Source organism: Carassius gibelio, chromosome B2, assembly GCF_023724105.1.
Source record: "Carassius gibelio isolate Cgi1373 ecotype wild population from Czech Republic chromosome B2, carGib1.2-hapl.c, whole genome shotgun sequence".
NCBI lineage: Eukaryota > Metazoa > Chordata > Actinopteri > Cypriniformes > Cyprinidae > Carassius > Carassius gibelio.
The window spans coordinates 27,170,041-27,195,343 of record NC_068397.1 but is presented as its reverse complement, the minus strand read 5'-3'; the positions used below and the strand labels follow the sequence as shown (position 1 = coordinate 27,195,343).

Genomic DNA, 25,303 nt, shown 5'->3' with positions numbered 1-25,303 from the left:
GCAGAAAGCGGCGAAAAATGCAGCGGAGAGCGCTCGTCTAATTTGAACCTCCCGCTGACCCCGTGTGATCTCACATCTTCGACCCAGAGCGGAGAGGACGCATGGAACCTTAGACTTTATCGGTCGTGTGAATTAACGTCAATTGCATCTAGCAAGAATGGCGGGGGATGCCTTTAATGAGAACATACGCTTTTCATTTTGACGACATTCGGCCGGCCAGATCATGAAAGCCAGATTGAGAGAGAGAGAGAGAGAGAGAGAGAGAGAGAGAGAGCGGTGTAATCTTCTGTAACGCAACTTATATTTGCACCCCTCCCTATATGAAGTTTAGAGTTTCCTCGAGTTTCAGAAGCAAATCAAGGGCTCTTCGGGTGATGGTCGGTAGAAGCGAATGGAGCAGAGCGGCAAACTGCAATAATAAGCAATTACAATAATTAAAATTAAAAAATTAATTAAAAGCAATTACATCACTGATATGATAAATTAAGTGTATTACAGCACGTGCGATACATTATAAAAGAGATAATGCACCGTTATGCAAGAATAAAGCTGCCAGAAGGTGTTCATATGGCGCTCTAGTGTTGAGGAGGAATATTAAGCTCTATTTATTGTTAGAAACCTATCACTGGAACACATTCAAGTGTGGTTGTCTATCCATATCGGTTGAACATTTGCAGTGGCTTGTTTTCATGGGTTGGAAACTTTTGATGCCTTTTTGATACTTTTGACTTATTTTGCCTGGTTTATAATCTATTACAGTTATATAAATCAACACATAATCATCATATCAATACATGCCTCTACACCAAATGCAACCTACTAAAACAGAAAAGTTATAAAGACTTACTGCTGGCTTACATAATTAGGAAAAATCTAAATGATTTGGTAGGCTACTTCATAAATTGCATGCAATGACTTTTAAAAACTTTATTATGACAATCTTGCTTTCCCCTCAAAGGTTTGGTGTTCAAAAAAGGCCTGATTCGTTTAAAAAATAAACTTAAACTGATTTATGAATTATTTATTGGGATTATCTTGTCACTGTAGAATTACAACACACACACTGTCTTCATGAAGTTACCAAATGAAAATAATAAGGAAATTAATTATTAAAAATTCTAGACAACTGATTATTTTTAGACTAAAAACTCAAAACGGTTTGGTCTGTTTTCTGATTTTAGATGAGTTAGAATATTTGGGATAGGTTAACTAATGTTTTTTTTTCTGCAGAGAGGTAGCTACTATATTGCTGTAATCACTGGGAGCAGCTCTGAGTGGCTTATTGTAAAGATGGCTGCAACAACAATATGATAAACATGTCACAATAGTTTTATTTTTATAGTGCTCTCCACAATGTTTTCCCATTAAAGACTTTGTTTTAAAGCAGTTTTACAAATAAAGAGTATCTTAAAATATTTAAACGTATTAATAATATACGTATTAAAAATATGTATAATATATATATATATATATATATATATATATATATATATATATATTTTTTTTTTTTTTTTATGCTCATTTTTAGAATTGTGAAGAAAAAAAATCACTAGTATTTTACAGTTTTATAAAATAATTTATTCCATAGAGGTAAACACATACAATTACTTCTTTTTGTTGGGATATCGGTTGCTAGATATTTGACCAGAACTCAGCTGTGTATCCTAGGCCAAGAGAGGAGCATCCTTCCTGACCCGAGGAAGAGCCTGACCTGTCTTAATTTAATCTGTCCGCCTGCTGTTCTTTGAAGACATGTAGCCCGGGGGCAGAGCTGAGCTGAGCTGAACTGACCATCTCACTTCTCTGACCTGATCATACCTCCACAACTTCACAGAAGGGGCCAAGTCAGGCTAACAAAACAAGAAATGTTTTCACTTGAAAAAAGAAGAAGAAGAAAAAAATAATTGTTGACTAAAACCATAAATTATTATTTATTTATGATTTTACAAATATGTATAATTTTACATTTATATTTTTTTTAGAGTTCATATTATTGTGTGCTTTATATATAATGTAATACTTTATAAAAATGTATAGTGTAGACTTATTATTATGCAAAATTTAAACAAAACTAGTTATGAAAGTTTTCACCAACAAATATTACATTTAATAAATTGAATACATTTATGGAGGCATGTGACCATACACTTTCCTGATGAAAGGGGACTTTTTAAAGTTTTAAATATGTATTTCACTAGTTTTTGTGGTATTCATCTTTGAGTTGGTTTAGATCTTACCTCAGGATATGCTGTAAATAATGGGTGCACAACGTTGAAGCACTAACCACACAAACATCACACTACAATTTGTATTTTGCATAGAAATATGTACGTATTTAGTGCCTCCTTTGTCCAACTGCAGTGTAATGTTTGTGATTATAAACACGCAATTAGGTTTAAGTTTTCTTGTTTGTTCAGTTACTCAGTTATCATCTTTAGACCTGATACTCATTTTTATCAACAGCTCTTTTATTTCTAGATTTAAATAGTGCTGTCGTGATTAATCGAATCCAAAATAAAAGTTTTTGTTTACATAATATATGTGTCTGTACTTCTATTTATTATGCATATATAAATACGCATACATGCATGTATATATTTCAGAAAAAATATGTTATGTTTATACATTTAAAATATTGATACATACAATAAATTATAACAATATAAATATAGCCTATACATGGAACTACTTTCAAAATATATACTGCACGTGTGTGTGTATATATGTATATATATATATATATATATATATATATATATATATATATATATATATATATATATATATATATATATATATATATATATATATATATATATATATATATATATATAATAAATATATACAGTATACACACACATATTATGTTATGTTGCGATGTTATCGCGATTAATCATCTGACAGTACTATAAAATGAAGTTTTTATTATATGCTAATTATATAGCCTACTAGATTGTTTGAGATTAGTTATAATAACCTGAAAAGCTATAGGCCAACAGAAACTTTATAATACAATTGCATATAACAATACAATATATTACCTGAAGAAATCAGGCGAGGTTCCATTGGGTTTGGCCCTCTAGTGCCATCTAGTGACACCATTTACACACCGCGTGCGCGCCGCGCGGAGGACCCGCCAAACACATGGACGGAGACCAGACGCTGAGGGTCAGGTAAAAAATTATTAAGTACTTATTCTCACAGAGGTTCTGCTGCTCTAAAATAATAAATATGACTTGATGTGTTGGTCAGTAATGTTTCTTGCTGATGTTTAGCATTCGTAGTCTGCAGTCTTCACATCGCTGCCTTCTCATCAAGGCCTCGAGGTGGAAAATGATCTGAAGCCGCAAAACAAACAGAGATAATAATACTCAAGTGTTATCTAAAATGAGTGTGCTAAATAATATCAGATTTAAAAATAAGTTCTCCCTTTGAACTCACAAAAATATAGAATGTGCAAAGTAACAGCCAAAACTATTGCTACAGTTAACTGTAACTTGAATAAAAATACTATGATAAGACATAACTAAATAAACAACTGACAGAAATTAACTATTTTCACACCAAAAGTTTTTGAAATATTGTTTTTCTTGTGGACCTGATGGTACTGAGGAGGAGATTGATTTTTGAAACCATTTACTTGCATTTACACATGCTGTACAGTCTATTGAGGTTTACTGGAAGTGTGTTAACAGACTGTAACCCACTTAGATTATTGGGAAACATAGTGAAAAGGGTCAATACAAACATGCATTAATACAATGAATATAGAAATGTATATGGTAACAGTAAAATACACATTTTACATAATTTAATATTGAGATCTAAGGTTGAGATGCAATTTGTATTTGTAGTCACATATTCCAAATAGAAAAAAACCTGTACTAGCTTGGTTTTCAGAAGACATTTACCCTGCACTGATCACAAATTAACCAGATTTAAGCAAACGGCGGTGCTCTAGTAAAATTATTTGTAAAAGACACTTCCATCCTGCATAGCCTTCAGCATTGCCTCCTCATTGGCTCTTGAGCGAACACACGTTTAAGCTCTTCTGAGTCTTTTATTTGCTGTAGTTTCTCTTAAATGTTAAAGTCCACTGCTCTCTTTCACAAAAATTTAAGGCCAGATTAAATAGTTTTGTGTTATTAAAAAAATTCTCCTTTCTGTTATTTTTTCTAAACATACTTCTCATACACAGAAACACATTCACAAAAAAAAAAAAAAAAAAAAAAAAAATTAAGCTCTTGTTTTTTTTTCTATGCTATAGTTTTTTACAGGACTGAAGCATGCTTCTTACCTGAAACCTGGTCCAGGAACAATAAGAGAAGCCAGGAGTGAGCATCTGAGACCTTCATCTTAGTCCAGCTGAGTGTGCACTTTGCAGTTTGGGTGTTTTTTTTAACTAAAGCATTAGTAAAATCCACACTCAGAGACCAGCATCATTTCCATGTAAACATTTAGCTTTTTACATGCATCTCATTCAGGTTCATCTATAGGTAATGGAATTTAATATTTAATTGTTACTTCCTGTTTGTCTGAAGAAAAATACTAATCATCCAAATAAGAAAAGATTGCAGGAAAACTCTTCTATGGAACAATGCTGTAAAAATCTATATATTTATATATTTTCTGGAATATGTTTTGTCTTCAAGTAACTGACCCAAAGCAATTTGTAATATTTCCACAAACACCGTACATTTATTTATTTATTTTTTAAAGATTGCTTCCGTTACTGGCAGCCTAACACACATTTTCTGCTATGACGCATGGCATCAAGGTAGAAAGTTATGTTCCTCAAAAGAAAAAAAAATTGGTGGAATGCTGGAAAATTATTTTGCTTCAAAGAATGCACATTCAAAAATGTTTTGTATGTAATTCCAATTATTTTCTATGCGCAAAGTACGCAAGTAGATTTAAAATTCCATCACACTAAATTTAAACAAACTAAAAATGTAAATTTAAATATCCACAAAATCTGACACTTAACACATTAAAAAAATGAAATAAACAAAAAACATTGGAAAACAACAACATTTGTTTGGCCAAAAACAAACAAAAAAAACCCCTCAAAAATAATTCATATGGATTTCAGCATAACCAGATATTTTTTTCGGCTATGCATTTTTTTTTGTCTATAGTAATGAGAGCTTAGAGTATGTGAATGTGTTGTAAAGTCCAATTATGTTTTTATTCTTCTTGAACATATTTAATCAGATTTTATCCATTACATGTTTGACAAAATACATTTTACAAAAAGCCTAGGTCTGTTCCAGTGAGTGGCTATTTACTCATGTTTATGTTGTAGTGCCACCTAGTGAAAAAGCACACTTCCATTGAGTAACATACTCAGAAAATTAGGTTTCTGTAAAACACAGAATATTCAGAAAAATTATATTTACATAGAGCAGCTATTGTGCCATGGATGTCGTGTTCAGTGAGGTGTTCATTTCACGTTTATTTTTTCATAGCTGTGCTGTGTAACACTCGTAGCCTGCAGTCTTCAGCCTGCTGTCTCCTCATGACGGACTCCATGTGCAGAACAAACTGAACCAAGAGTAAAACAAAATATTACTTACAGTACTCTCTAATGTAAATGTGCTGTTGCCAGTGTTGTTAATTTATTAATGCTAGTCAACTATCAATGGATGAGTTTAATGTTTTAATACTAAACAAACTGTATTAACTGTTTATTCTGTCAAATTTTCATTAAAGAGCAGTTTTATTTAGCAGTAAAGCATTAGCTTGGTTTTCAGAAGACATTTACCCTGCACTGGTGACAAATTACCCAAATTTAAGCAAACATCGGTGCTCTAGTAAAATGATTTGTGAAGGACACTTCCATCCTGCATAGCCTTCAGCATTGCCTCCTCATTGGCTCTTGAGCGAAAACACATGTTTAAGCTCGAAGTCTTTTTTGTTTGCTGTAGTTTCTCTTAAATTAAAATTAATAGTTTAGATTAAATAGTTTTGTATTATTATATTAAAAAAAATCTCATTTCTGTAAATTTTTCTAAACATACTTCTCATACACAGAACCACATTCACAGTAAAGCACATTTGTGCACTATTGAAAGTAATTTTAGGAATGACTTACATCCTGCACAGCCTTCAGTGTTGCTTGCATATTAGCCTTGGAGCGCACATACATATGCAGGCCTGTGGTCACTTTCTTATAATCCATAAATGGTTTTGATGGTCTAAATGATGGAAAGTTTGGGGAGGATGGCAAGATTGATGACGATGGTGGTGAAGATGATTCTGAGAATGATGGAGAGTTTGGGGATGATGACGGTGGTGATGACAGTAAGGATGATGGAAATAATGGCATGGTTGGTAATGATGGTGATCTAGTCATTGAAGTCAACGAGATTGGTGGAGAAAAAGAGGATGATGGTGCTGCTGTTGGTGGTAATAATGGTGGTGAGGTTATTGATGAAGACGGGGATGTTGGGGATGGTGAATTTGGTAATGAAGATGGAGTGAGTGATGACATTAGTATTGGTTTTGCTGAAAGCGAGGAGGATAATGGTAATGGTGCTGAAGTTGGTGAGGATGATTTCTGCCAAGATGGTGATGATGAAGATGTTGATGATGAAGATGGTGTAGATAAAAGTGTTGAAGATGACAATGATGATGCAAATGGGGATAGTGGGACTGATGAAGATGCTGCTGTGGATGGTAAAGATGAAGAGGATGGTGGAGTTGATATTACTGAGGGTGTTGATAATGATAAAGATGGTGTTGATAGTGATGTAAGCTGTAAGTCTTTTAATGATGGTAAGGATGAGGTAGATGATGCAGAGGTTGTTGACATTGAGGGCTGTGCTGGTTGGGGCAATGTTGATGAAAATAGTTGCACTGATGAAGATGATGTAGATGATTTTATTGAAGAATAAGATGATGAGGACGATGATGCTGCTGCTGATAGTGAGGGCTGTGCTGCTGGGGTTGATGATAAGTTTGTTGGTGAGATCGTTGTGGTTGGTGATGATGAAGTCGATGGTGTTATAGTTAAAGATGGCGAGGTTGATGAAGTTTGTATTGAGGTTATTGCTGAAGATGGTGGCATTGAGGATGACACTGGTGTGGGTGATAATATCGCTACTGCCGACACTGGTAAAGATGAAGAGGATTTTGTTGATGGTGTAGAAGATGAGGATGATGGTGATGGTTTAATGGTGGGTGAGGATGATGACTGGGGTGAGTTTGACACTGAAAACTGTTGGAATGTTGGATGTGGCTGAAGCAATGGGGCTTTTGTTTCTGTTTGTGAAAGTATTGATGGTATAGATGTTGAGTTTGGTGGAGAAGCTAGAAATATGGACGGGTGTGGGGGAAAAAATCCATTAGTCACTGAATCTGATGCAGTTTTTTTCATCACTGAAAAAGTTTAAACTGATTCAAGCAGTATTTGGTTTGTATATCTATCATATCATTATAAATTTGGTAAAATTTCTTTGTAAGGCACAAAAAAACAAAACAAAAAAAAAAAACAAAAAAAAAAAAACTACCACAAAATAAATCATACACTAGTACCTTTGTACATTTTGTCACTTTTTTTATCATGTACTGCCCTCTAGTGGTTAAAAAAACAGTACTGGGGAGTTTCTATGAAAGGGATCCTCAATTCTGGCCCACTATCCTGCAGAGTTTAGTTCTTACCCGAACCAAACACACCTGAGCAATGCATTTGCCTTCCAGGGCAAGATTTGAAGAACCCAGCTGACCTATGACATTGAAGAGCTTTGGCCCCAGGCTGTTTTTAAACTTTTTTTTTTTTTAATTGTTTATCTACAGTACCCTATCTCAAATTTAAATGCAAAATCTACTTTTGACAAATTATTATTTATTATATTTATGTGTTGAGAGTATTTATTCTTACGATTGCATATCTGATTGTAGTCAGAACAGCAGTCTCCGAGTATGATGCAGAACTCATCACAATAACACTCTCGTCTGCAGTTGTCATCCCTGCCAAGACAGCAGAGCACTGTGGGCACTGAACACAGGGCTGAAAGATAAAACACCCAAGATGAATGCAGAGCTGAATTCAGCTCTTAGAATGATCAACATCCTTTCCTATTTTTTCCTTAGGTTTTGTTCATTGCTACACATTTTAGTGCCATGTAAGAAATCAAAGAAATTTAAAAAAGGAAAAATTCAAATAGGATAGTTTGTAGTACTTTACCGTAATATTTAAATACACACACATATAATATACATGTGCATTTTATATTCGGATGTGTGCAAAAACACTTAAGCAAATGCATATGTTTCATCCAGTGTAACTGTGACCTCCATGTTAAACAAATAAATACATTTGTAAATAAATGTGTGTGGATTAATCACAGTACATTAAGATAGACAAAAATAAATACATTTTGTTTTTAGGAATAAAATGATGGTGAATAATGATATGAAATTTACAGAATATAGATTGGAATAAAATTAGACCATTTGGTGTATGCAAGTCCTGCTTAATAAAGACTAATCTATTTTTTATTTATACAGTAAAGATCGTTGTTTTACATTTATTACACTTTTGTACTGTTTTCTACTGTTGTACATGCCTTAAAAATGTAAACTAGTTTGATTCATTTGAATCAAGAAATCGTGAAATTTCACAGCTATGAAAAATTCTGGTATCATAAAGCACATGAAATACTACTACTTTAGATAAAAATCTACAGACACGAATAGATTCAAATAGATGCAGTATAATAAAGGAAACACTTAAATGTACAGTTTTTAATTTTAGTTCCAGATGTCTGAATTTAGTGCCTTGCCGTACACAAAGGGAGGTTTTCCCTTGTGGCTATCTTATGTGAATTTATTGTTACCTGTAGTTTCTCACAGAACATGTGTATACATGCAGCTGACCTGGAGAGTGTCTGACTTACCTGACGCCAGATTCTCCTTTCTTTGGTGCAGAAGCAGTAAGAGAAGCCAGAAATGGACAACTAAAACCTTCATCCTGTTCAGGTAAATGTGTCCAACTCAACTCACTTCACTAAATGTTTAAATAGAGCTGCTGAGATTTCTTGAGGCTACATACTGTTTTGCATCTGCATCTTGCTAAACCAGTTTTGCTGGATATAAAAGTCACTTAGCATTACACTTAAATTCTGAAAGTATGACAGGAATGCTGGAAAACTATTTTGTAACATCTAAATAATTTGCAGAATCATACAAAATCACAAAGTTAAAAAATAAAAGGACCTTCAGAAGATTTACTCAATGAAATTAATGTTTATTAAATGAAAGACAAAAACACAGACTTACAGATAACATGCATGCACATAAAACATTCAGCAACAAGAATTTAGCTAGTTTTATAAATGATAAAACAGATTAATTGTTGAAAATTAAAATAAGTATTCAGGCGTTATATGGATGTTTAAATATTTGTGTAACATTCTCATGATCAATGTAAAGTGGTTACTCTGCTAGGAGACGTAAACTTGAGAAAAAAAAAAAAAATCACAGTGATTTTAGGGGAAAACGCATCTTTTTTGTAAATCATAATATGAAATAACTATGTAAAAGATATTTCCTAGAAAAACAACACCTCAAATGACCTTGCTAAAACTGGTCTGAGTAGCTCTTGAGCTTTGATGTTGAGTGGGTTCATACTGACAGATGACAGGTGCTTTCAGCTAATGGTTTGCCTCGTAGTGTTCCAGCTCAAGCCCGAGAACGTTCCCTAAACAGTAGTGACCGCCTGCATACCAAAGATTATAGGCAAATTAACTGATGTCAACAAACAAACAAACATAAAACAGCTAACACGAGTAGTTCTTTAACAGATGCATAATTTTCCTCATATTATATATGAGCAGAAAGGAGGACAGATATCAAAACAAAACATGCAATACAGTAAATGTCTTAAATGTATAACTATATAAAATGCACCACAAAAAGTATTTAATAATGACTCTCTCACATATATACATGGCTTTTAATCAGTTCATAATCATATTGAATTAATTGTATATGGTAAATAATTTACACACACTCTCTCTCTCACACACACACACACACACACACACACACATATATATATAAAGGCTCTCTACCTTCTTCTTGCTGTGATTTTGTCATATGTTGCTTTCCAGCTTTCTTTCTTAGCCACCTCCTCATCCATGATATTTTCGCTTATGCTGTCATAATTTCCATGCGTCTCCAAGAGAGTGATCTCTGCAGAGACAGAAAGAGGTTTCGCTGCAATGCTTAGTTATTGGATTTAGATAATGTGTATTAAATCGATTGAAAATTCTGAACACATTAGGCTTTTTATACTAAGGGCCTCCAGACACACGTGGAACATACCGCTACAGGCTCCTCTGTGCAGTGAGACGTCATCAATGGCAACATCTGACCGGGCTGAGCTTCCTCTACGCCCCTCAAAGATCACCTGATAGAACAATAACAGATTTTCTATGTCTCCTTATTGTCCCTGTCCAAATAGTTCTAGTCATACTGTAGTTTATTTAATTTAACACAAAGTATTCCAAGAAGATTCACTGACCTGGAACTTAACATCTGGTCTCAGGTCCACCCGTGCAAGATGCCACATGTTTCCTTGGTCTTCTCTCATTCTCCACACCTCTTTAGCCACATTGCCATATTGCAGAAGGTAGATGCTCAGTCCCATGGTCCAGCTGGAGCCATACATGTGATACCAGAACTGAAGACACTGAGGTTGAGGATCAGCACATTCTGCACTGAGGAGACGGGCCGTGTCGCCATGGACAGCACTGTCACCCTCAATGTACATGTAAAACCCACCTGGAAAAGGAAAAATAAAAATTATTGAACAAAGAAATTGTCATATAATTTGTGCAAAAATACTATTAATTTGGTGATGTTAAAAAATTGCTTTAATTTTCATGCTGTAGCTCTAGAAGATAGGACCTACTTCCTGTTGTGTGGTCAGAGGAGGGACCAGTCATTGATGTGGGGGTGGAGCCTCCATTTCTTGTCCAATCAAAAACGTCAGTCGCCAACTGAGTCCAAGTGCAAATGTCTTTTTCAAAATCACAGTCGATGCTACAAGCTGGAGGAAAGAAGCAAAGTTCATTCATTTATAACTGAATTACATATGAAGGAAGATTCAGAGATTTCAACATGAGTGTTAATTTTTGGCATCATCAATAATTACAAAATGTGATCACACTGCAATTGTGGATAGTGAGCTTACAAGCTGAGGTGTTTGGTATTTCTGCAGTTTGGATGGGTGCAGGTTGTGGCATTATTGCAGCTGGTGGCAATGGAACTGAAGATGGAGCTGCCTGGTTTGGTAAATCTGAAAGATATTTACTACTGTTTAAACATTAAGTTAAACTTTTAGCAAAACATAGTAGTCATTTTGCTGAGTAAGTTGACTAGATTTTAAAGCTGAATGTTTTTACTAAGTTCTGCTGCAGTGTAGAAACATACCGCTACAGGCTCCTCTGTGCAGTGAGACGTCATCAATGGCAACATCTGACCGGGCTGAGCTTCCTCTACGCCCCTCAAAGATCACCTGATAGATAAATAACAGATTTACCTTTCCCTCTTAAATGTCTCTGCTCAAACATTCTAAGTTATAGATTAGTGTTTAAAATTTAAACCATTCTAAAATATACTGACCTGGAACTTGACATCTGGTCTCAGGTCCACCCGTGCAAGATGCCACATGTTTCCTTGGTCTTCTCTCATTCTCCACACCTCTTTAGCCACATTTCCATATTGCAGAAGGTAGATGCTCAGTCCCATGGTCCAGCTGGAGCCATACATGTGATACCAGAACTGAAGACACTGAGGTTGAGGATCAGCACATTCTGCACTGAGGAGACGGGCCGTGTCGCCATGGACAGCACTGTCACCCTCAATGTACATGTAAAACCCACCTGGAACAGAAGTTGTTAAAACAATTATTAATTTATTGATGCAAAAGAATTCATGTAATGATTTTGATGTTAAAATGGTAGAATGACCCGAAGATCTAGAAATCAAGACCTACTTCCTGTTGTGTGGTCAGAGGAGGGACCAGTCATTGATGTGGGGGTGGAGCCTCCATTTCTTGTCCAATCAAAAACGTCAGTCGCCAACTGAGTCCAAGTGCAAATGTCTTTTTCAAAATCACAGTCGATGCTACAAGCTGGAGGAAAGAAGCAAAGTTCATTCATTTATAACTGAATTACATATGAAGGAAGATTCAGAGATTTCAACAGGAGTGTTAATTTTTGGCATCATCAATCATTACAAAATGTGATCACTCTACAATTGTGGATAGTGAGCTTACAAGCTGAGGTGTTTGGTATTTCTGCAGTTTGGATGGGTGCAGGTTGTGGCATTATTGCAGCTGGTGGCAATGGAACTGAAGATGGAGCTGCCTGGTTTGGTAAATCTGAAAGATATTTACTACTGTTTAAACATTAAGTTAAACTTTTAGCAAAACATAGTAGTCATTTTGCTGAGTAAGTTGACTAGATTTTAAAGCTGAATGTTTTTACTAAGTTCTGCTGCAGTGTAGAAACATACCGCTACAGGCTCCTCTGTGCAGTGAGACGTCATCAATGGCAACATCTGACCGGGCTGAGCTTCCTCTACGCCCCTCAAAGATCACCTGATAGAACAATAACAGATTTACCTTTCCCTCTTAAATGTCTCTGCTCAAGCATTCTAAGTTATAGATTAGTGTTTAAAATTTAAACCATTCTAAAATATACTGACCTGGAACTTGACATCTGGTCTCAGGTCCACCCGTGCAAGATGCCACATGTTTCCTTGGTCTTCTCTCATTCTCCACACCTCTTTAGCCACATTGCCATATTGCAGAAGGTAGATGCTCAGTCCCATGGTCCAGCTGGAGCCATACATGTGATACCAGAACTGAAGACACTGAGGTTGAGGATCAGCACATTCTGCACTGAGGAGACGGGCCGTGTCGCCATGGACAGCACTGTCACCCTCAATGTACATGTAAAACCCACCTGGAACAGAAGTTGTTAAAACAATTATTAATTTATTGATGCAAAAGAATTCATGTAATGATTTTGATGTTAAAATGGTAGAATGACCTGAAGATCTAGAAATCAAGACCTACTTCCTGTTGTGTGGTCAGAGGAGGGACCAGTCATTGATGTGGGGGTGGAGCCTCCATTTCTTGTCCAATCAAAAACGTCAGTCGCCAACTGAGTCCAAGTGCAAATGTCTTTTTCAAAATCACAGTCGATGCTACAAGCTGGAGGAAAGAAGCAAAGTTCATTCATTTATAACTGAATTACATATGAAGGAAGATTCAGAGATTTCAACATGAGTGTTAATTTTTGGCATCATCAATAATTACAAAATGTGATCACTCTACAATTGTGGATAGTGAGCTTACAAGCTGAGGTGTTTGGTATTTCTGCAGTTTGGATGGGTGCAAGTTGTGGCATTATTGCAGCTGGTGGCAATGGAACTGAAGATGGAGCTGCCTGGTTTGGTAAATCTGAAAGATATTTACAACTATTTACACAAAGTTAAGAACCCTTTTGCAAAATGATGCCGTTGTTCTACTGAGTGAGTTGGTTTTTATTTAATCTTAATGTTTTTACTAAGTGCCGCTGCAGTGTAGAAACATACCGCTACAGGCTCCTCTGTGCAGTGAGACGTCATCAATGGCAACATCTGACCGGGCTGAGCTTCCTCTACGCCCCTCAAAGATCACCTGATAGAACAAAAACAGATTTTCTATGTCTCCTTATTGTCCCTGTCCAAATAGTTCTAGTCATACTGTAGTTTATTTAATTTAACACAAAGTATTCCAAGAAGATTCACTGACCTGGAACTTAACATCTGGTCTCAGGTCCACCCGTGCAAGATGCCACATGTTTCCTTGGTCTTCTCTCATTCTCCACACCTCTTTAGCCACATTTCCATATTGCAGCAGGTAGACACTCAGTCCCATGGTCCAGCTGGAGCCATACATGTGATACCAGAACTGAAGACACTGAGGTTGAGGATCAGCACATTCTGCACTGAGGAGACGGGCCGTGTCGCCATGGACAGCACTGTCACCCTCAATGTACATGTAAAACCCACCTGGAACAGAAGTTGTTAAAACAATTATTAATTTATTGATGCAAAAGAATTCATGTAATGATTTTGATGTTAAAATGGTAGAATGACCTGAAGATCTAGAAATCAAAACCTACTTCCTGTTGTGTGGTCAGAGGAGGGACCAGTCATTGATGTGGGGGTGGAGCCTCCATTTCTTGTCCAATCAAAAACGTCAGTCGCCAACTGAGTCCAAGTGCAAATGTCTTTTTCAAAATCACAGTCGATGCTACAAGCTGGAGGAAAGAAGCAAAGTTCATTCATTTATAACTGAATTACATATGAAGGAAGATTCAGAGATTTCAACAGGAGTGTTAATTTTTGGCATCATCAATCATTACAAAATGTGATCACTCTACAATTGTGGATAGTGAGCTTACAAGCTGAGGTGTTTGGTATTTCTGCAGTTTGGATGGGTGCAAGTTGTGGCATTATTGCAGCTGGTGGCAATGGAACTGAAGATGGAGCTGCCTGGTTTGGTAAATCTGAAAGACATTTACAACTATTTACACAAAGTTAAGAACCCTTTTGCAAAATGATGTCGTTGTTCTACTGAGTGAGTTGGTTTTTATTTAATCTTAATGTTTTTACTAAGTGCCGCTGCAGAGTAGAAACATACCGCTACAGGCTCCTCTGTGCAGTGAGACATCATCAATGGCAACATCTGACCGGGCTGAGCTTCCTCTACGCCCCTCAAAGATCACCTGATAGAACAATGACAGATTTTTATCTCAATAACAGTCTCCTAAATGTCAGTGCTGAGATATTTCTAGTTATAGTGTATTGCATCTCATTTAACATATAAAGTATGCCAAGAAGATTCACTGACCTGGAACTTAACATCTGGTCTCAGGTCCACCCGTGCAAGATGCCACATGTTTCCTTGGTCTTCTCTCATTCTCCACACCTCTTTAGCCACATTGCCATATTGCAGCAGGTAGACACTCAGTCCCATGGTCCAGCTGGAGCCATACATGTGATACCAGAACTGAAGACACTGAGGTTGAGGATCAGCACATTCTGCACTGAGGAGACGGGCCGTGTCGCCATGGACAGCACTGTCACCCTCAATGTACATGTAAAACCCACCTGGAAAAGGAAAAAAAAAAATATTGAACAAAGAAATTGTCATATAATTTGTGCAACAGTACTATTAATTTGGTGATGTAAAAAAATTGCTTTAATTTTTATGCTGTAGCTCTAGAAGATAGGACCTACTTCCTGTTGTGTGGTCAGAGGAGGGACCAGTCATTGATGTGGGGGTGGAGCCTCCATTTCTTGTCCAATCAAAAACGTCAGTCGCCAACTGAGTCCAAGTGCAAATGTCTTTTTCAAAATCACAGCTGATGCCACAAGCTAGAAAAAAATAAGTAAATTTAATTAATTTACATTTGAAATACATAAGCAGGTACTTGACAAAGAGCTGTCATGTGTCTTTCTGAAAACAAAGGAAGATTTAATTGTGAGTGTTATTTTATGGCATCATCAATCATTACAGAATGTCATCTCGTTGTGTTGTTTTGATAGTGAGCTTACAAGCTGAGGTGTTTGGTATTTCTGCAGTTTGGATGGGTGCAGGTTGTGGCATTATTGCAGCTGGTGGCAATGGAACTGAAGATGGAGCTGCCTGGTTTGGTAAATCTGAAAGATATTTACAACTGTTTAACCATTAAGTTAAACTTTTAGCAAAACATAGTAGTCATTTTGCTGAGTAAGTTGACTTGATTTTAAAGCTGAATGTTTTTACTAAGTTCTGCTGCAGTGTAGAAACATACCGCTACAGGCTCCTCTGTGCAGTGAGACGTCATCAATGGCAACATCTGACCGGGCTGAGCTTCCTCTACGCCCCTCAAAGATCACCTGATAGAACAATAACAGATTTACCTTTCCCTCTTAAATGTCTCTGCTCAAACATTCTAAGTTATAGATTAGTGTTTAAAATTTAAAGCATTCTAAAATATACTGACCTGGAACTTAACATCTGGTCTCAGGTCCACCCGTGCAAGATGCCACATGTTTCCTTGGTCTTCTCTCATTCTCCACACCTCTTTAGCCACATTGCCATATTGCAGAAGGTAGATGCTCAGTCCCATGGTCCAGCTGGAGCCATACATGTGATACCAGAACTGAAGACACTGAGGTTGAGGATCAGCACATTCTGCACTGAGAAGACGGGCCGTGTCGCCATGGACAGCACTGTCACCCTCAATGTACATGTAAAACCCACCTGGAACAGAAGTTGTTAAAACAATTATTAATTTATTGATGCAAAATAATTCATGTTATGATTTTGATGTTAAAATGGTAGAATGACCCGAAGATCTAGAAATCAAGACCTACTTCCTGTTGTGTGGTCAGAGGAGGGACCAGTCATTGATGTGGGGGTGGAGCCTCCATTTCTTGTCCAATCAAAAACGTCAGTCGCCAACTGAGTCCAAGCACAAATGTCTTTTTCAAAATCACAGTCGATGCTACAAGCTGGAGGAAAGAAGCAAAGTTCATTCATTTATAACTGAATTACATATGAAGGAAGATTCAGAGATTTCAAGGAGTGTTAATTTTTGGCATCATCAATCATTACAAAATGTGATCACTCTACAATTGTGGATAGTGAGCTTACAAGCTGAGGTGTTTGGTATTTCTGCAGTTTGGATGGGTGCAAGTTGTGGCATTATTGCAGCTGGTGGCAATGGAACTGAAGATGGAGCTGCCTGGTTTGGTAAATCTGAAAGACATTTACAACTATTTACACAAAGTTAAGAACCCTTTTGCAAAATGATGTCGTTGTTCTACTGAGTGAGTTGGTTTTTATTTAATCTTCATGTTTTTACTAAGTGCCGCTACAGAATAGAAACATACCGCTACAGGCTCCTCTGTGCAGTGAGACATCATCAATGGCAACATCTGACCGGGCTGAGCTTCCTCTACGCCCCTCAAAGATCACCTGATAGAACAATAACAGATTTTTATCTCAATAACAGTCTCCTAAATGTCAGTGCTGAGATATTTCTAGTTATAGTGTATTGCATCTCATTTAACATATAAAGCATTCCAAGAAGATTCACTGACCTGGAACTTAACATCTGGTCTCAGGTCCACCCGTGCAAGATGCCACATGTTTCCTTGGTCTTCTCTCATTCTCCACACCTCTTTAGCCACATTGCCATATTGCAGCAGGTAGACACTCAGTCCTATGGTCCAGCTGGAGCCATACATGTGATACCAGAACTGAAGACACTGAGGTTGAGGATCAGCACATTCTGCACTGAGGAGACGGGCCGTGTCGCCATGGACGGCACTGTCACCCTCAATGTACATGTAAAACCCACCTTGACCAGGAAAAGGAGACATTTGATTAGGAAAACGGGTCAAAAAATGTATGCCAAAAACCAATATGTAAAATAATATTTTAAATTAACCTACTTCCTGTTGTGTGGTCAGAGGAGGGACCAGTCATTGATGTGGGGGTGGAGCCTTTGTGTCTTGTCCAATCAAAAACATCAGTCACTGGTTGAGTCCAACTGCAAATGTCGCTTTCAAAATCACAGTTCATTCTGCAATCTGACAAAACATGGCAACCATATAATCATCATGCCAAGCAGTTAACCATGATATCTGATATCTCACAAATCCATGTTAATTTTAATTTTGTAATGTTTTTATGTAACCCTCCCTTTTCACAATCCATAAACTTTACATTTATATTCACAAGACACTTTATGTTTAATTGCATTGAAGGTATACTGAACATGTGATCAGTTAATGCATTCCATAAGAATCAAACTCATGTTCTCTGCAGTTCAAACTACAAAAACATGTACAGGAACAATTACCTATGAATAATCTCTGAATATCTTACTTAATAAAACAACAGACGAAAATAAATTGGGTCACAAACAGTGTTTTACATCACTTTTACGTTTTACAATATTATTATTGGAAGTCTTACTTGGATGGGGGTCATGTAAGTTTGGAGTAGATGGATGGGGTGCAAGAGTGGTCGAGTCCAAATCTTCTGCAGACAAATATTTTGAGATAAAATTAATTGGAGCTTGTTTTAATCATATAATTGAAATATACTAAAAAATTATATAAAAATATCAAAATATATCCAGTTAACAACATTTCTGAAGTAGAATCTGAAGTAGCAAAGCTAAAAAATAAAAATAAAAACACTGAAAATAGTCATGTCACAGAAAAGCTTCAAACTGTTTTTACAGATCAGTCTGTAACACTTACGGACACATGCACCATGCATTATGGACACATCATCTATGGACACATCTGAGCGAGGATTTGAGCCCCTGATGCCTTCAATGATGATCTGAAACAACAAACAATCACTCATCATATTTAACATATCTGCCTAGAGCACGTCATCTTTTGTCCTCTGAATTCAATGACATTAACGCACACTTCTTGGGTTGTGCACATAGAATAACATACCTGGAATGACTGTTGTGGTTGGATTTCAACCTGGCCTTGGTACCAACTGTTGCCCTGGTTGTTAGTTCTAGACCATATTTTGAAGACACGACCGTTCTCAAATATGTAGAGGTTGAGTAACATAGCATTTGCCAAGCCATACATGTGAAACCAGAAGCTCAAACACTGCTTGCCAGTTGTGTGGCAGACGGGGGTCATTATTCGGGCTGAGTCGCCATGAACCACACTATCCCCCTCTATATACATGTAATAGCCACCTATATAAAACAGTCAGAGAGGCAGAGAGGTGAACAGGGCAGTCAAGCCAGGTATTTTTTTGTTTTTTTTTGTTTTCCCCAATGTCACCAGAATCCCATAGAGTACTTTAGCTTGTATAAACCAATTTGTACAGAAAACCTACTTCCTGTGGTGTGGTCACCGGCTGGCCCAGTGAAGTTTGTTGGCGTTGACCCTGACCATCTGGTCCAATCAAAACTGTCTTGGATAAGTTGTTCCCACCCACATTCATCCTGCTCAAAGTTACAGCTCCATGGGCAACCTGTGTGATGACAAAATAATTCAAATTAATATAGAAAAAAGAAGAAGGATAGATAGATAGAAGAAATAGTGCTTACTTGCTGAAGATGGACTTGGTTTGGGGTCATCTGTTGGCAGTGGATCAGCAACTGTATGGAAACAGAAACAAGTTTATATAGTTGTTTTTTTTCAACTAATATACGAAAAAACATAAGAAAACAATCAATTAATTATTCGAAGTTAGAATATTTATGATCTTTTTTTTTTTTACCAATCACTTACAACACAAGGTGTGATTCCTCCAGTCTGGCAGAAGGACCTCAGCTATTTCACAAGCAGACACATAGTCCTCCAAAGAGGTGCAGAGCTGAGCTTTGTCACCCTTGGAAATACAGTAATCAGAAACACAGCTGCTGACATAAATCTGTGGTGGAACAAACCAGTGGCACTCTTTGAAAGCATCTTCAAAAAGTTCACTGCACTTTGTATATGCATCATTCTCCAGGTCTGGATGACACTCAGGGGGGTTTGGAGAGCCATTAGTGCAACTGGAAAAAAGGTATAAAAAAAACATTTGATATTACGATGTTGATTTTCATCACAAATATAAAACAAACAAACAAAACAATAAATAATTAATGTTAATAGTGTCTCAAAACTTTTTGCCCCTTTGTATTTCACATTCCATGAATCAGTTAGGTTGCTGTTACTTTCCCATTTCCCATAACACTGGATCGATGAGTCAGTGAGTCACTTCGTGAACCGGACCATTCGAATCATTTTTGTGAAAAGTATCAAAAGATCCGACTGAAAAGCTCTCATAAACGCCAAGATCAAGTGTGCATGTCATTTGTACAGAGTGACAACATTACTTTAAGTCTGTTCATCTTACAGAACTGTCAACACGACTTTTATTTTATTTTTATTGTTTTTTATTTGGTGTCTGAGTTGAGTAATACTCCTTTAAATAACTGAGGTGCCGCGCAACATCTGTCAGTATCATTGCACAATATCTGTTTGTTTGTCTGTATTTGTCCTTTCAGCTTAATATTTTTGGAATCAATATATTTTTTGTCAGGTTTCCAAACTCTTACGTCCAGTCGCTGTCGTTGGTATTCCAGCTGCTGGCGAACTCGTGCGGATTCGCTACTGTGTTGCCGTCGGGTGTCAGAAAGTCGTCAAACTGACTTCCGGAGTAGGTCCCGCACAGGCCGCACAACACTCCTCTGTAGCGTTCATCCACCTGGACGAACAGCCTGGCGTTTCCAAATAGCAGCCTTAGACCGAAGTTTGTATTAACCTGAGCGTAGGGCCCCGACTGAAACACAGACACAGAAGAACCAAAATCCGCAGGGAGGCGAACCCGACCACCGTTTACCTGGAGTGAAGAAAAACGAGTCAAGGTAAGGAACTTTTTGAGTATACGTCAACAAACCTTTCGAAGAAATGAAATGAGGCCTAGATTTGGACCGTTACGAATTTATTTACAGTAGCTTTTTTATTATTGATTATTATATGTTCGGTAATTAATCAGAATTAATTTAGATTAAATTAAATTAAATTAAAAAAATATTTATTTTTATCTATCTATCTATCTATCTATCTATCTATCTATCTATCTATCTATCTATCTATCTATCTATCTATCAGTAAAGGCTACTTAAATTGCCTATGTTTTAAATTCAGTAACTACTAATACTATTTATACATTAATTTACTGTTTACTGCAGTTTTTGTTTCCCTATGCAGTTTTTAATAACTTTTATATTACAATAATGATATATTGTGGTAAATGTCTTAAAATTTATGTAACTATGGAAAAAAAAGCTATAAGCAAAATATAAAGTCATATTTTTTTTCTTTACGTTTTTAGATTGAGTTTTTTTGTGAGGTTCAGGTTTTAAGACTGGGAAAAGGAGGGATATAAAATTTACTATGATGGCCATAGATTCTGCCAAAACATGATTCATCCTGTTGCTTACATGAAATCATGATACATTTCTCGTAGTAGTGTAATCTTCAAACCGATGCTTTTAGAAGTATTTTTTAAAATTGTCTTTCTGTTTCTTATTTTTTTATTTTATTTTATTTTTATTTTTTTTACTGGCTGCTGCTGCCAAGTTGTGACAGTTGTATTGTTGTAAAAATAACTAGAGTAAGTTTAGTATTCTTCCGGAAACTATTTCAGTAAATGTTTGATAAGGGATATTTGATTACTATCCCAAATCATCATGCGAATCAAAAAAATGTGCTTAGATTTGTACATTTAAAACTGGGTCATTCATTTGTTGGCACATTGTTTTATTTTCAGTGTGAGGGCCAGAGAGTGTCATGTTACTGATAACATGGTGATGAATACTTTGGTTAAAAAAAATCTGTGCCAGTGGCCTGATTATGTGAAGCAGAAGTCACTATCAGAACACTTCTCAAATGTTATCACCGAAAGATAACATGTGACGTCATAAGCATACACGTCTCTTATCACTTACCTTTAAAATATGAACATTTTACTTGCACTAAACACTAATTATGGGTCATATATTTTAGATGGCAGCTCCTGCCCACATTTCTTTCCATGAACTGCCCATGTATATCAGGAATGATTAGGTACATACTGGGAGATTAGTGCTACGTGGAAAACCCAGACATCACAGACTTCCCCTCACTGTAATTTGTTTGCTTTTCTTGTTCTCTGGCGCTATCTTTCTAGTTTCTGATCACATGTATAATCACCAGATTGATGTGTAAATATGGGTGGTCATGTATTGATGTATTTATCTTTATGATGTTACAAAGTTGGCATTTTTGCAGCTTGGAATTTGTTTGGACTAGGCAGTTTTGAGTTCTGAAATTGTAAAAAAAAATTTCATGGTATTTCAAGAATCAAGATCTCATTCCCCATGATATAATTCCTTTGTAACTCATGCCGTATGGTACCACAAATGGTTAATCAATTCATATTTCCCCCCCTATTTTTTAATATGCATTGCATATTAATGGTGTAAGTGAATACATTAAGTCAGTACAAACACTGATAGTACAGTGTAGTCAAATCCAAATGAATGACAAAAACAAGACACTCACAGAAACCTGCTTGTTCTTTCCAATGACAATATGTAGGCCATCCATGTCAAGAGCTACAGAGTTAAGAGAGGAAGTTGCAGAGTTGTTCTGGCCCTCATTTCGTGCTGTTATTGTGAACAGGGTGTCAGTAGCCCCGCAGGTTTTTGCTATGGTGTAGTTGCAGGTGCCCCAGAAGGAGTAGGCTTTGCCATCGAAAGTGATGTAATGAGGGTCACCGTAGACGCTGCAGGTCACCGGGCTGGACGGAAAGCAACCCAAGACTCCGTCTTTAACCATGCATACTTCATCAGTTTTGCAGGACGTAGGAGAACACTGAATGTTCCCATTGCCCAAACACTGGCACTGCTGCTCACATTCACCCTCCATAAATGTCTCTCTGACCTAGATAGGAAAGGAAGAGAAAGATTAAAATATACTATTTTAGTAAAATATACAGAAATATTTTAGTAAGCTAAAATATAAGATGGCTAAGCTACTGTACCAAATAATGCTGTCCATTAGCCCAGCATCCACAGTCATCAGCTGATACACATGCTCCTCCGCTGAGCATGAGGCCATCGTCACACTCGCAGCGCTCCTCACATATCCCACAAGACCCTGTAGCATCCTGGCTGGAGCAGGTCTTAGGGCAGCCGCTGGCACAGGCGTTATAGTGGCTTTGAGGGCCACACGCCACAGCTAAAACAGAAACGTGAAGAATCAAGCATAAATAATCAGATTTATAGATTCACTATATGTTTCTCAGTGCCTTTGTGGTTTGTAATGGAAAGTTAAGGATCAGCTGGTCAAGGTGTGGGAGATTATTAATTAATAACCAGTTACTATGTGTAGTACATCTGTGTGGGTTGTTAGGTGGAGACCGCACCACTGCTACTGATTACAGAAGGGCTGAGATTAGGCCATTTGCTCAACAGGGGCTCAAATCAGGTAGTCTAATCTGACATGTCAAGCTTTAATTTATATATATGCTTAGTCTAATAATACTTGGCAGTACTTGTATCGCTTGTCTCCATTGTTTCATAGTTTTGGGTGGAGATGAGATACTAAGGCTTTAAACTGATATTCAAGGTCAATGGTTCAAGGCCAGTTTCACATATGCTGCTTGATGCCTATTTTTGAGATTTAAAGGGTAATATTACAAACTTGAAGTTGAAAGGATAACAATATATTATGGCAAAGATTTAATCCAAGATTTTGTGAGACTATGGGGGTGGACCTCCGTCCCTCTAGTAGGTTTCGGGGCCGTTGTGCCTTTGAAGAAAATTTTAGATATTTTAAGGTTAAATGCATCAATCTGGTGCATTGTTTGAGGAAAATTATGAATAATATCTTAATATTATAATTCAACTAATAACTATAGAAATATTGGTATATAATTTTTTTTTTTTATAGTAACCAGCACATTCAAATATTGAGTTCACTTTGAATTGAGACATTGAAACACTGGACCATGAGCTGCTTGCATCAACACAGTTCTGCAGACATGCAGAATTATTTAATTCAATTGCAAGATTTTGCTATTTGATAAACTCACAATTTAAAGATGCTTTGACAAAGTAATGTCTTTTATGAAGATATGACGCGTAATTTTTTTTCCGGTTTGTTATGGAACTGTGACGGATGCGCAGAGCCTGAATAATAATTGTGGTTTTATAGGAGATTTCATAAGACATATTTGTCTATATTTCGTATTATACATCATAATGTGATGCCTAAAATTCACTTATAGTATTTTTTTAAATAAAGTAATTTAAAATAACAGCTATTTATTGGTCATCACCCAAAAGTAATTACTGTCTTATCAGTATCGACCATAATATATTTTAATCCTGGTGCACTTTCAGAAATTGCATTAGTAATGCATAATGTAAATATCGAATGTTCATTCACAAATTAAAGTCTGTTTAAAAAGGAAAACTTTACAGATCAAATAATACTTTTTTTAACTGAATAAATCATGGCCAAAAAAGCCTCAGAGACTTCCATTGTGGCTGCATTACTGTGACACATTCTTTATTGAACACTAATGTTGAGTTTATGAACAAAATGTTCTTTTTATAGATAATTTTAGAAAATGTTAAGCACATACGACAGAATGTTGTGTTCCTCCAGGCCAGAACAGAGATCCCAACTTTGTCGCAGGTGGCACTGAAGGCCTCAATGGCATCGCAGAGGGCTGTGGGATCTCCATGAGTTGTACACATATCATACATACAGCTTCGGAAGAAACTGTCTGCATTCAGAACAGATGAGCACGTTGAGAATAGCCCTTGTCTGGATGTTAGAATGCCGCAGTAAACCTCGCTGGCGTACTTCTGTTCCTCTGCATCTGTACAGACCCTTAGCAGGGTGGGTTCCCCACACACACTCTGCCCTAAAACATGTGTGTCCTGCACCAGTGACCCGTCTGGGATCTTGAAGTCGTCTTCTGTCTCGTGGTTAAAGTTACCACACATGCCACAGATTCTGTTTGAGTAATGGCTGGGGACAATCACCTGTACGGCACCCGATCTCAAGTAGAGGACAGACAGTTTGAAGTCTGTCTGAAGGACCAAAGCATCTCCCTGGGCATTAACCGTAACTTTGTTTTTTTGCAGGAGTAGAGGGAGATTCTTCCAAATCCCATTAACCTGATAAGGACGACAGTGGAAAGAGGTTGACGGAGTAGTTCACATAAAAATTAAAATTCAAGATGTAGAAGAGATTGTTTCTTCATTTGAACAGATTTGGAGGAATTAAGCATCATTGCATCAATGGATCCTCTGCAGTAAATGGGTGCCGTCAGAAAGATTTAAGTGCCAGAAGTGAGGGTTTAAAGTTAAAATACCTTAATGGATTTGTTTATTAAAACACATAGCTTTGGGAAGTCATGGCCTAGTAGTTAGAGAGTATGACTCCTAACCCTAGGGTTGTTGGTTCGAGTCTCGGGCCAGCACCGAACCCCCAACTGCTCCCCGGGCGCCGCAGCATAAATGGCTGCCCACTGCTCCGGGTGTGTGTTCGCAGTTTCAGGGTTTATGCGGGGTTGTAAAAAGTAGTAAAAGGTAGTAAATTAAATTATGTCAAATTAAGGCCAGTAAAAAGTAGTAAAAAGTTGTAAACGTCATCTAACGAGGTAGTAAATTTTTGAAGCCCCATCTAACTAGGTCTATATCATGGGTGTCCAAACTAC

General features: G+C 36.9%; 1 protein-coding gene and 2 long non-coding RNA genes across 52 annotated transcripts in view; 2 read left to right on the top strand and 1 right to left on the bottom strand.

The window, feature by feature from the left end:
• Window positions 1–9,237: 9,237 nt before the first annotated feature.
• The window catches only part of LOC127951165 (MAM and LDL-receptor class A domain-containing protein 1), a 21,716-nt gene continuing 5,650 nt past the window's right edge, over window positions 9,238–25,303 (bottom strand). The window contains exons 7-41 of one of the 50 annotated variants that reach the window (XM_052548845.1): window positions 24,221–24,761; window positions 22,613–22,809; window positions 22,132–22,512; window positions 20,142–20,425; window positions 19,330–19,595; window positions 19,146–19,196; window positions 18,932–19,069; window positions 18,532–18,788; window positions 18,325–18,409; window positions 18,035–18,100; window positions 17,509–17,646; window positions 17,155–17,414; window positions 16,945–17,029; window positions 16,706–16,810; window positions 16,426–16,563; window positions 16,053–16,312; window positions 15,861–15,945; window positions 15,622–15,726; window positions 15,304–15,441; window positions 14,915–15,174; window positions 14,705–14,789; window positions 14,466–14,570; window positions 14,184–14,321; window positions 13,811–14,070; window positions 13,612–13,696; window positions 13,373–13,477; window positions 13,091–13,228; window positions 11,632–11,891; window positions 11,440–11,524; window positions 11,201–11,305; window positions 10,919–11,056; window positions 10,529–10,788; window positions 10,330–10,414; window positions 10,077–10,197; window positions 9,238–9,721 (exon numbers count right to left, since the gene is read on the bottom strand). In XM_052548845.1, the coding sequence (XP_052404805.1) occupies window positions 9,685–9,721; window positions 10,077–10,197; window positions 10,330–10,414; window positions 10,529–10,788; window positions 10,919–11,056; window positions 11,201–11,305; window positions 11,440–11,524; window positions 11,632–11,891; window positions 13,091–13,228; window positions 13,373–13,477; window positions 13,612–13,696; window positions 13,811–14,070; window positions 14,184–14,321; window positions 14,466–14,570; window positions 14,705–14,789; window positions 14,915–15,174; window positions 15,304–15,441; window positions 15,622–15,726; window positions 15,861–15,945; window positions 16,053–16,312; window positions 16,426–16,563; window positions 16,706–16,810; window positions 16,945–17,029; window positions 17,155–17,414; window positions 17,509–17,646; window positions 18,035–18,100; window positions 18,325–18,409; window positions 18,532–18,788; window positions 18,932–19,069; window positions 19,146–19,196; window positions 19,330–19,595; window positions 20,142–20,425; window positions 22,132–22,512; window positions 22,613–22,809; window positions 24,221–24,761 (5,847 nt within the window). In that variant the 3' untranslated portion in view covers window positions 9,238–9,684. Of the gene's footprint in view, window positions 9,722–10,076; window positions 10,198–10,329; window positions 10,415–10,528; window positions 10,789–10,918; window positions 11,057–11,200; window positions 11,306–11,439; window positions 11,525–11,631; window positions 11,892–12,004; window positions 12,143–12,286; window positions 12,392–12,525; window positions 12,611–13,090; window positions 13,229–13,372; window positions 13,478–13,611; window positions 13,697–13,810; window positions 14,071–14,183; window positions 14,322–14,465; window positions 14,571–14,704; window positions 14,790–14,914; window positions 15,175–15,303; window positions 15,442–15,621; window positions 15,727–15,860; window positions 15,946–16,052; window positions 16,313–16,425; window positions 16,564–16,705; window positions 16,811–16,944; window positions 17,030–17,154; window positions 17,415–17,508; window positions 17,647–18,034; window positions 18,101–18,324; window positions 18,410–18,531; window positions 18,789–18,931; window positions 19,070–19,145; window positions 19,197–19,329; window positions 19,596–20,141; window positions 20,426–22,131; window positions 22,513–22,612; window positions 22,810–24,220; window positions 24,762–25,303 lie in introns of all 50 variants that reach the window. The other 49 variants (XM_052548846.1, XM_052548842.1, XM_052548844.1 and 46 more) reach the window with 49 other exon arrangements.
• LOC127951170 (uncharacterized) lies at window positions 11,646–14,145 on the top strand. Its single transcript, XR_008152614.1, has 2 exons — window positions 11,646–11,739; window positions 13,919–14,145. It is a non-coding gene; the product is annotated as an uncharacterized LOC127951170 (long non-coding RNA).
• Window positions 19,889–25,303, top strand: part of LOC127951168 (uncharacterized) — a 17,743-nt gene continuing 12,328 nt past the window's right edge. The window contains exons 1-2 of the long non-coding RNA XR_008152613.1: window positions 19,889–20,039; window positions 20,126–20,450. This is a non-coding gene — a long non-coding RNA (uncharacterized LOC127951168). The remainder of the gene's footprint in view (window positions 20,040–20,125; window positions 20,451–25,303) is intronic.